We start from the raw sequence: 11,103 nt of genomic DNA on the forward strand, positions 1-11,103 counted from the left end.
TGGGCCTGGGCGCTGTCCCTCAGCTCTTCAGCTCAAGGCTAGCGCTCTACCACTTGAGCCACAGCGCCACTTCCGGCTCTTTTCTTTTTGCTTATGTGGTGCTGAGGAATCGAACCCAGGGCCTCATGCATGCAAGGCAAGCGCTCTACCACTGAGCCACTTCCCCAGCCTAGGCCAGAGTATTTTTACCGCTAAGCATCTTACCCCTCAGATCTGCCCGGCAAGCCTTGCCAGGGGCACCCACTTTCCCTTGGTTCAACCCAGATCACTGTTTTTTTTTTTTCAGTTGTGGGGCTTGAACTCCCTCCTTCCCTCTGTGACAGCAGGACAGTTTCTCCTCCAGATTTTGCCCCCACCTCCATCTCCTGACCCCTGAACTGTCTGCTCTAGCTCAAGGCCTCTCCCTTAGAAGCCCAGATGGGGTCTTCCATTTTCCCCATAAGGGAGTCTCTTCATAGGTGAGGTCTGCCCCATCCTGCCAGTGGTTCACTCCTTAGCGTCTTAGTGCTGTCTCCTCCTTTTCTTCCTCCTTTTTGGTGCCAGTACTGAGGCCTTGAACTCTTGCTGGGCTTCTTGGTTCAAGGCCAGCATGCTATCTCTTGAGCCACAGCCATACTTTCAGCTTTTTATGGTCAATTGGAGATAAGAGCCTCACAGACTTTCCTGCCCTGGGCTGCCGTCAAGCCATGAGCTTCAGATCTCAGCCTCCAGAGTAGCTGGGATTACAGGTGTGAGCCACCCATGCCTGGCTCATTAGGAAGCCTTTCACGAATAAAACCCCATCCAGCCTGGACCCCACCTCCTATTCATTTACTTTGTGGGAAAAGCGTGGTCCCTAGCTGGGAGGTAATGGAAACCTGGAGGGGCGGGGCCTAGCAGGAGCTCTTTAGGTCACTGAAGGAGGTGCCCTCCCTCGGGAAATAGGACTCCAACCTCTTCTGACCTTCAGATGAGTAGTTTTGCTCTACTGTGCTCCGAGCACAAAGTGCTCCTCACCACACAGCCCTAAGCTACCAGGAACAATGAATCATGGCCTGAACCTTGCCAACTATGAGCTTTCTTTCTTTATAAGTGGATTACCTCAGGAATTCTCTACACTAAAGGAAAGCTGACTAATACACCACTTAACTGTCCCTTTCTCTCTGAGCCTTCCCTGATTGCCAGGTCAAGAAAGGCAAACTTCTCCACCCTCGCTGTGTTTCCTAGGTGTCCCTGCTAGTTTACTTCTTGTCTCGTTTTATGCCTGCCCATCTCCCCTACTGCCTGGTCTTTTCACGAACTGTCGGGATGGGAAGTATTTAAGCTTTTTTGGGGGCCAGTTCTGGGGCTTGAACTCAAGGCCCGGGCACTCTGCCCAAGCTAAAAGGTGAGCATATTCCTTGAGCCCACGGTACCATTTCTGGCCTTTTCTGAGTAATTTATTGGAGACAAGAGTTTCATGGACTTTTTTGCCTGGTCTGGCTTTGAACCACGATCCTCAGATCTCAGCCTCCTGAGACAGCCCCCTACCCCCCTCCCTCCCTCCCCCCCCCCCCCCCCCCCCCCCCCGGCTTAAGCATTGCTATTTATCTGACAATTATCCGCCTCTCTGGCTGGACTGTAAGCAGTTCTGGGAGGTGAGCAGGCTTGCTGGCCCTGTCCACTCCTGCCACCATTTCCAATGGACTGACAGTCACCTGTGATCAATCCCGCTGTGAGGAAGAGCTGGACGAGGGTCCTGGAGAAGGAGCTGGCCACCATGCCCAGGCTGGACAGCACACCCCCTAACATCATAGTCACTCGGCAGCCGAAGCGCCCCACCAGGATGCTGCACAGGGGTCCTGTGGAGAGCCAAGGGTCAGCAGGTGACACCCAGTGAGGGACTGGGGAGAGGGGTCCCAGCAGGAACTAATAGGTGGCTTCAAGGACACAAGCCCTGGATCCTGCCAGACTGATTCCATCCTGCCATAGTTGTGGTCTAAGACTTAAGGGTTCTCTCTGCCTCAGTTTCTTCAGAGTAAAGGGGAGTCAGTCTAGGTGATGTTGAACCTGACAAGGAACCTCATGGGCACACCAAGGCCTGGCACTGCACACGACTGGTTCCTGACTTTTGTGCATACCCTTCAGTTGGGGTCTGTCTCATAGTGCGCCTCTCAGGCATCTCAGCCATAGAGAATACTTCTGCCCTCTTCTATGCTGACCCAAGTCCTGTGTAGCACGCACCACTCCCCTCTCTCTGCCTGCCAGCCTTGCACATCTAGGTGGCTCCTGAGCCATCTTGTACTTGCTTACTCTGGCTTCTGGAGAGAATCAGGCCGGGTACCTTCTCCTCTCCCATCACTTCCGGCTACCACCAAAATCCACAGCTAGGACTAGGAGTGTAGTTCAAGAGCAGTTCAGCCAGCAGCAAAGGCTCATGCCTGCAATCTTATGTAGGTACTTAGGAGGTTGAGATATGAGGATCACCACTCCAAGCCAGACTGGGCAGGAAAGTCTGTGAGTCTTATCTCCAGCTAACCACCACAAAACAAAACAAAAAAAAAACACCAAAAAACAAAAAAACGGTGCGGGGAGGTCTGGGAAGGTGGCTCAGTGGTAGAGCGCTTGCCTTGCATTCATGAGGCCCTGGGTTCGATTCCTCAGAAAAAGCTGGAAGTGGCCACTGTGGCTCAAGTGGTAGAGTGCTGAGGGACAGCACCCAGGTTCAGAGTTCAGGGCCCACGACTGACAAAAACAAAAAACAAAGCTGAAGTGGATCTGTGGCTCAAGTGGTAGAGCAAGCTCAGGGACAGTGCCAGACCCTGAGTTAAAGTCCCAAGATTAGAAAAGAAGAAGAAGAAGGAGAAGAAGAAGCTGGGTACCAGTGGCTCATGCCTGTAATCCTAGCTACTCAGGACGCTGAGATCTGAGGATCGCTGTTCAAAGCCAGCTCAGGCAGGCAAGTCGGTGAGACTCCCCAATTAACCTCCAGAAAATCGGAAGTGGAACTGTGGCCCCAAGTTGTAGAGCATTAGTCTTGAGCAAAAGAGCTCAGGGACAGCACCTAGGATCTGAGTTCAAGCCCCATGACTGGAAAAACAAAAACCAAAACCCCACAAAACAACAGAAAAAGAAAAACCCTCAAAATTCCACTTCTTCAAGTCCCCCACTCCAGACATTTGTCTCTATGTGGAGAGGGACCTGCTTCTGACCCTGACTGCTTGCTTTCTAGCCTGACAGCTAGAAAACTAGCCAGTCTTGCTGTCAGCTCCAAGACACCTTGCAGAGAGCCACGTTCACGGAGCGCCCTGCCCCCAGCACACACGAGTTGCCCCAAGTAACTCTCCCGGAGTGCAACGGAGGGCCAGACAATGTGAACGCGTGCCTGTGCTCGTGCCGGTGTGCGCATGCGTGCCAGTAGTAGAAAGAGGCTGTGTTGTGTGAACCAGTGTCAGTTTGAGGGCAACAGAGGGAGGGAGTGAGCAGCCCATCCTCAAAGACGACCAAGCAGGAGCCGAGGGATAGACAGGGCTGTAGAGAGGCTCTGACTGCTGGTGCTTGAGTCTTGCCTAACTCAGGAAAGGTGACCTTGGGGCAAATCCCTGAGTCGTTGGCATGGGGTGGGGCCCTGGAGGTGGCTGTTCCTTCTGCCAGGGGCATGAACCTCTCCTCAGCCACAGGCAAGCCTTGCAATTTGGGGTTGCTTTCTTCATCTCTACCATGTTGGGGGGGGCGCTGGGGAAACACTGGAAAGGACTGAATGAATGACTTCCACGTGTAAAGTTTCAATGGTATGCTGAATGAGCATGGACGAAAAGGCAGGTGTCTGAGAAAGGGACGGACAACCGGACAGAGAGGACTCTCACACCAACAGAGATGGGCGCCTGCTCTGGGTGGGGAGCAGTGGGTCCCCAACTGATACCCCAGGTCCCTAGCCCCTGCCCCAGGTCCCTAGCCCCTGCCCAGGTCCCTTTGGCTGCATGAGAAACAATGGTCAGACATTCCCATTGCTTAGTCCAGCCCCGCAGGCCAAGAGGTCACGTGTTCAGGGCCAGACCTGGCTTTACCCCTCACATTTTGCCCAGGCTGATCAAGGATCACCCTGACAGGTCAATCTCTCCCGCTCTCCTTCCTCCAAATACCTAGAAAGAACACCCTAGAATAATCATCAGGGTGCTGGTGCCAGGTGGAGGGAGTGGCCAGGCAGAGAACTAGGGAGCTGGGCAAGCCCTGAAGTTGGGTTCGTTTAGCTGCTGTTGACCAAAACCCCCCTGAAGTCACTGTCTCTGCCATCTCCCCAGAGGGCTTCCGGTAGCTAGGGTTCCCATGCAGAACTCTCAGGGCAGTTCCTAACCTGCCCCCAGCAATGGGGGGGGGCAGGGAGGAAAAGGGGAGACAGTCACATTCCTGGTCACATGCCAACCTGGTCACAGGCCTCTGGGGCCAGAGGTGAGAACAAGGAGAATGGGAAGACGGAGGCTGCCTCTTCCCAGGCTCTAGCCTCAGTAGCCTCCCCTCTGTAAGAAACACCCGGGAAAGGTGGGGTGCAGGCCTTGTCCCTCTTCTTCCTGAGGCCCTGTTCCCATACGTAAGCCCCCATAAGGGTCTTTAAGATTCTCTTCATTCAGTCAGGCACCCGTGGGTTACGACTATAATCCTAGCTACTCACGAGGCTGAGATCTGAGGATCGCGATTCAAAGCCAGCCCGGGCAGAAAAGTCTGTGAGACTCTCCAGTGAACCACCAGAACACCAGATAGTGGCGCTGGAACTCAAGTGGTAGAGTGCTCATCGTGAGCTGAAGAGTTCAGAGACAGCGCCCAGGCCCAGGATTCAAGCCCCACGACCGACCCCCCAAAAAAGATACTCATCATTCATAGCTTGTGTATTTCCCAGTTCACATCCCACAGATGCAGGGTGGGATGCAGGGCGTTACCTCCAGCCTGCAGGGGAAGAAAGGACACTGGGAGATGGCCCAGCTGGAAAGCAGCAGGTCCTGGATCTGCTGGCCCAAGTCCCAGCTTTTCCCTGTTTGGCACTGGGATGGATCCTCCATCCCAATGAAAGGACTCTTTAGGAATTTGCCTGGCTTTCCACCAACCTCAGTACCTCTGCCCTGTCCTCACCCCAGGACAGTTTCCTTTCCCTGCCAGTGGGGGTGAGGGGTGGGGCGGTGGGTGGCCTTGCTGAGATCCAGTAAATCTCAGGAGTATATCCAAGAGGCAAAGCCTGGGATGGCAGAGAGAGAGACAGAGACAGAGAGACAGACAGAGAGAGCGCCAGAAGGCTGGCACATTGTGGCCTCTTCCCCCCCCCAGCCCTCACCCCCTCCCCACACTGCTCACCCCCAGCGTGGAGCATGGACCCCATAATGGAGGGGAGCCAGGAGGTCTCGCTGTTGCTGGCCTGGAAGTCATGCTGCAGCTCAGTGAAGAACACGCCGATGCACATGGGGAAAGCCAGGGTGAGGGCCTGGGTCACCAGGGAAGCCAGCAGTACCACCCAGGCCCAGCTGCCATCGGCACGTTCCAGGGCCTGGGGCATCCTCTGCTGCCACTGCCTGGGAAGGGAAGAGAACGGAGCTTGGGCTTGGCAGGCTGCCAGCCTTCCCTAAGCTCCCCTGCCACCTCTCCTGCCGGGGTGACTGACACTGTCTCCTCCTCATACCCCAGCACCTGCTAGCACCGAGGGCACCGCCCCCTGGGAAGTGGCCAGAGGCCCCGCAGCAGCCCTGGCATCTCCTTTCACCCACTTCTCAGCGTCAGCCTGGGAGGAGGGGACAGGAAGGGCAGCAGGGGTGGGGCAGGCAGTGACCAATGGCACCAGGCAGGTAGGAGGAGCTCCTTCCGGTGGCTACATCACCTGGCACTGGGCAGGTAGGACCACTCCACTACCTGTACACCTCCCTTGGGGTGGGGGGGCTGCTGAGGCCCCATTGGCCCCAAGGGTATCCATGGATACAGTCCTACACCTTGTCAGCCAGGCTTCCTGCATACCAAGAGACTTTCTTTCCTCCATGCCGCGCCAACAGCCTAAGTCCACAGTCAGCGTTGCTGAGTACAGCCAAAGAACAAACACACAACAGCTTAACAAGGGCCCGTGACCTGCAGCCTTCAGAGATAAGCCACCAGGGTTCATCTGGAAGCCCTCTGGAGTCTATCATAACCTTCCTCTCACTCGGAGTTCAAAGTCGAATTCCATAGTCAGATATTGACCTGCCACCTGCCAAGGCCTCGCCAGGCCCCTCCCAACCACAGAACCACCAGGCAGAGATGCCAAGCACCGCAGCAGGTGCACAAGTTCCCAGGAAGATGCAGAGATGCACAGACCCATGGACAACTCAGTGATATGCACAGGCACATACACACAGCCACACACTGCGCAGGTCTGTACACACACACACACACACACACACACAGCCATGCAGCTACACACACAAATAGTTACACATTCTCACCCTTATATACATGGACCCACTTTCACATTCCCTGCTCCTTCCCTCTTTCTTTTTTTTTTTTTTTTTTTGGGTCTGGTCGTGGGGCCTGAACTCTGGGCCTGGGCACTGTCCTTCAGCTCTTCACCTCAAGGCTAGCACTCTACCACTTGAGCCACAGCGCCACTTCCGGCTTTTTGCTTATGTGGTGCTGAGGAATCGAACCCAGGGCCTCGAGCATGCAAGGCAAGCGCTGTACCACTGAGCCACCTTCCCAGCCCTCCTTCCCTCTTTTTCTTTCTTTTTTGTCCATTGTGGGGCCTGAACTCTGGGCCTGGGCGCTGTCCCTCAACTCTTCAGCTCAAGGCTAACGCTCTACCACTTGACCACAGTGCCACTTCTGGTTTTCTGGTGGTTTATTGGAGATAAGAGTCTCACAGGTGTTCCTGCCTGGGCTGGCTTTGAACCCTGATCCTCTGATCTCAGCCTCCTGAGTAGCTAGCATTACAGGTGTGTACCACGGGCGTCCAAGCAATAATTATTGATTTTTTTTTGGTTGGTTGTGGGGCCTGAATTCTGGGCCTGGGCGCTGTCCCTCAGCTCTTCAGCTCAAGACTAACGCTCTACCACTTGAGCCATAGTGCCACTTCTGGCTTTTTCTGCTTATGTGGTGCTGAGGAATCGAACCCTGGGCCTCACGCATGCAAGGCAAGCACTCTACTACTGAGCCACCTTCCTAGCCTCTTTTCCTTTCTTGTGGCACTGGAGCTTGAACTCAGGGCCTTGTATACACATTCTCTCGGTCCCTCTCAGATTTCTTGTCTTGTTCATAGCTGGTATTCTACCACTTGAGCCACGCCTCCCATTAATTGGAAATAGTCTCACAAACATTTTTTTGCCTTAAACAGCCTTCTCCAGATCTCAGCCTCCTGAGTAGCTAGGATGACAGGTGTGAGCCATCAATGCCAGCCTACCTGCTTCCCTTCCCTTCCCTTCCCTTCTCCCTTTTTTCTTCCCTTTCTGCCTTCCCTTTCTCCCTTCCTTCCTTTCCTCCCTCCCTCTCTCCCTTCTGTCTTTCTGTCTTCTTTCTCCCTCTCTTTCCTTTCTCTCTCTCTTTCTTTTTCTTTCTTTCTCTTTCTCTCTTTCTTTGTTTCTCTTTCTTTCTTTCTTTCTGGAGCTTGAACTCAGAGCCTAGGCACTGTCCCTGAGGTTCATTTGTTCAAGGCTAGCACTCTACCACTTGAGGCATAGGGCCATTTCTAGCTTTTTCTGTTTATGTGGTACTGAGGAATCAGAACATTCTACCACTAAGCCACATTCCCAGCCCTCTTTCTGTTTCTTAATGTAGGTTCTAGCTATGTTTCTCAGGTTAGTCTAGAACTCACAGGCTCAAGCAATCCTCCACCTCAGCTGGAACTTCAGGTGTGCACTACTGTGCCCTGCTGATCCCAGAGTTTAAAAAGAACAACCTGTAGGGCATATTCTACCCTGCCCCAGATTAGTCCATCTTGTACAGAGAATCTGTTTTTCCTGAGTCACTTTATGTTAGGTAACAATGATGAGGTAGAATGACTGGTAACTTTTACCTTCAACTAACTGTCCTGTACTGGCTGATAAGTGACTTATTCACACTAATAAAAAACAAACAAACAAACACAAAACACCTGGGAGCTCATTGGACAGAGACCCATGGATGACACAACTCCCTCACTAAAGACACATCCGAGGAGAGACAGGACAGAGTGTAGTATTGAACACCCACTGTCACTTTGTTCATCATGAAGTATACACCTTTGCCCTAGAGATTGCCAGGCATGAACTTCCTTCTCTGTGTGAGTGTGTGTGTGTATGCACGTGTGTGTGTGTGTTTGTACATGTGCCAATACTGAACTCAGGGCTTGGATGCTATCATTTAGCTTTTGCCCTCAAGATCGGCACTCTCCTACACTTAGAATCCTAGCTACTCAAGAGACCTGAGACCTGAGGATATTGGTTCAAGACCAGCTTGGGCAGGAAAGTCTGTGTGACTCTTATCTCTAATTAACCATCAAAAAGCTGGAAGTGGAGCTGTGATTTGAGTGAAAAAGCAAAAGGACAGTATGCAGGCCCTGAGTTCAAGTCTTAGAAGCAGTGCGTGTGAGCACACACACACACACACACACACACACACACACACAGATTAGCATGGAATCAAGAACTTGTGATTGCTGTGGTCAAGACTTCAAGTGAAGTCAGGAGAACTCAGAGAAGCAAAGGCGATGAAACCACTGTATGTTTTGTGAATCTACTCATTTCCACATACACCAGCACTGTGGAAAGACAGGCTCTCCTGCATGGACATTTAAACATGGAGATGTAAAACTGGCTCTGCTTCTTCCAGGAGTTCTGCTCTTGCAGCACATGGAAAAACCATGGTTGCTGCTGGACTCTCCCTCCCTGAGCTCCAGTGTCAAGTTCCCACGTCCTTCTCCAGTCTGTTGGTCTGTCCGTCCTCCTCAGCCTCTCCTGCTCCCCAGCATTCACATTGGCTGCTTTCCCAGGGCCCACCAGCCTGTCCAGTTACCTCCTGTCCTTCCCAGCTCCTTCTCTCCACTGACCTGCCCTGATTCCTACTTGTTCTTCCTCATCCTGCCCCGTGGGGAAGAAGTCTCATTCATTCATTCATCCATTCATTCATTCAATTATTGTACCAGTACTAGGGCTTGAACTCAGGGCTTTGCACTTCCACTTGGCTTTTATGCTCAAGGCTTTACCATTTGAGCCATACCTCTCCTTTGGTTTCTTGGTGGCTCATTGGAGCTAAGAGTCTTATGGATTTTTTTGCCTAGGCTGGCATTGAACTACAACTAAGACTACAGGAATGATTTTTTTTTGGGGGGGAGGGTTAGTGGTGGGGCTTGAACCCGGCCTGGGCGCTGTCCCTCAGCTCTTTAGCTCAAGGCGAGCGCTCTACCATTTGAGCCACAGCGCCACTTCCAGTTTTCTGAGTGGTTTATTGGAGATAAGAGTCTCACGGACTTTCCTGCCCGGGCTGGCTTTGAACTGGGATCCTCAGATCTCAGCCTCCTGAGTAGCTAGGATTACAGGCGTGAGCCACTGGTGCTGGGCTGTCCTTCAGGTCTTTTGCTCAAGGCTAGTGCTCTAGCACTTTGAGCCACAGTGCCAGTTACAGTTTTTTGGTGGTTAAGTAGAGATGAGAATCTCACTGACTTTATTTTGTCAGTCATGGGGCCTGAACTCTGGGCCTCAGCTCTTCAGCTCAAGGCTAGCACTTTACCACTTGAGCCACAGCACCATTCCCAGCTTTTCCTGCTTATGTGGTGCTGAGGAATGGAACCCAGGGCCTCATGCATACAAGGCAAGCGCTCTACCACTGAGCCACCTTCCCAGTCCTCTCACTGACTTTCTTACCCTGGCTAGCTTTGCACCATGATCCTCAGATCTTAGGCTTTCTGAGTAGCTAGGACCATAGGCATGAACCACTAGTCCCTGGCTGCAGCCGTTTTCCAGGGGCTTTTTGCCTTGCTTCCTGTGACCTTTACTCTGTGCCTAACCTTCCCTGAAGCTTTCAATGGGTGAGGCTGGTTCAACACTTCCCAGGTCTCCTGCCTGGGGCCAGGAAGCCAAGGACCTCCAGGACAAATGAGTCAGGAAATCCTGTGAGCTCTGCTGTCTTCACACACCGGGAGCCTTGCTCGGAAGGTCTCAGGACATGCCCAGCTCTCCCCAGGGAGCACTGCCACCCCGCATCCCTAGTCACTCCACTCTCCCTGCGATACTGCCCCTCTTACATTTCCAGAGCTAGCACATCCACCCCCCCCCCCACATATATATTGATGGTGTCTTCCTGTCCCTCCCACAACCAGTTGGCTCCTCTTTCTCAGTTTAGGTGCTGCAATTCTGTAATTCATAGCCAGAGAAGTGTCATTGGTCCTTCACAATTTAGCTCTTGCAGCACTCCTAGGAAACCTGTCCCAACCCCCACTCCAGACTGGGCTATATTATTATCATCATCATTATTTTAATCTCCTCATGGTGGCTTTCACACCGCATTGGAGAGAATCCTTCCTTTGTTTACCCTCATTCTCACTTTTCCTACCCACTTCTGCCTGCAGCAATAGAGCAGGGATGTGTTTGTACCCCCAACCCAGCCTCTGGTTGAGTCCAAAAGATCATAATGTAACTCACCTATTCCAGAAAATTCAGAGAAGTGAGCGGCTTGGAGAATGATCTCTCCCCTGCCCCAACAGGGAAATGGTCTTCCCTTTAGGCCAGGAACTATAAGTCATGGGCATGAATGCCTGGTGAGCATCTGGGAGGAGGAGGAGGAGACAGGATGAGGCGCCCCACACCCCCATCTCCTGTGTGTGCGTGGTGTTGGTGGGGGGCTGAGGTTGTGGGACCTGCTCACCTCAGATCTACAACTCCCCCCCACACACATGTGAAATCAGTTTCCCAGCCCAGCAATATGAAGCTGCAGTATTTATTAGAAGGACAAAGTTTCAGTGATGTTTCTAGTCCTTCCCTCATCGTATAGTTCCTTGTCAGTGTGTGTGTGTGTGTGTTTGTGTGTGTGTGTGTGTGTGTTTGTGTGTTAGGGCTTGAGCTCAGGGTCTAGGCATTGTACCTTATTATTATTATTTTCTAGGGCTTAAACTCAGGGCCTGGACACTGTTCCTGAGCTTCTTTTGCTAGCACTCTATCACTTGAGCCA

At 52.5% G+C, this 11,103-nt stretch overlaps 1 protein-coding gene across 1 annotated transcript in view; it reads right to left on the bottom strand.

Moving 5' to 3' along the window:
• Slc16a5 (solute carrier family 16 (monocarboxylate transporter), member 5) overlaps positions 1–5,662 on the bottom strand; it is a 9,183-nt gene extending 3,521 nt beyond the window's left edge. Inside the window, exons 1-2 of the mRNA XM_013036485.1 lie at positions 5,302–5,662; positions 1,575–1,820 (exon numbers count right to left, since the gene is read on the bottom strand). Of these exons, the coding sequence (XP_012891939.1) occupies positions 1,575–1,820; positions 5,302–5,500 (445 nt within the window). The 5' untranslated portion in view covers positions 5,501–5,662. The remainder of the gene's footprint in view (positions 1–1,574; positions 1,821–5,301) is intronic.
• Between the last annotated feature and the right edge of the window lie 5,441 nt (positions 5,663–11,103).

Source organism: Dipodomys ordii, unplaced genomic scaffold, assembly GCF_000151885.1.
Source record: "Dipodomys ordii isolate 6190 unplaced genomic scaffold, Dord_2.0 Scaffold7, whole genome shotgun sequence".
In the NCBI taxonomy this organism is placed as follows: domain Eukaryota; kingdom Metazoa; phylum Chordata; class Mammalia; order Rodentia; family Heteromyidae; genus Dipodomys; species Dipodomys ordii.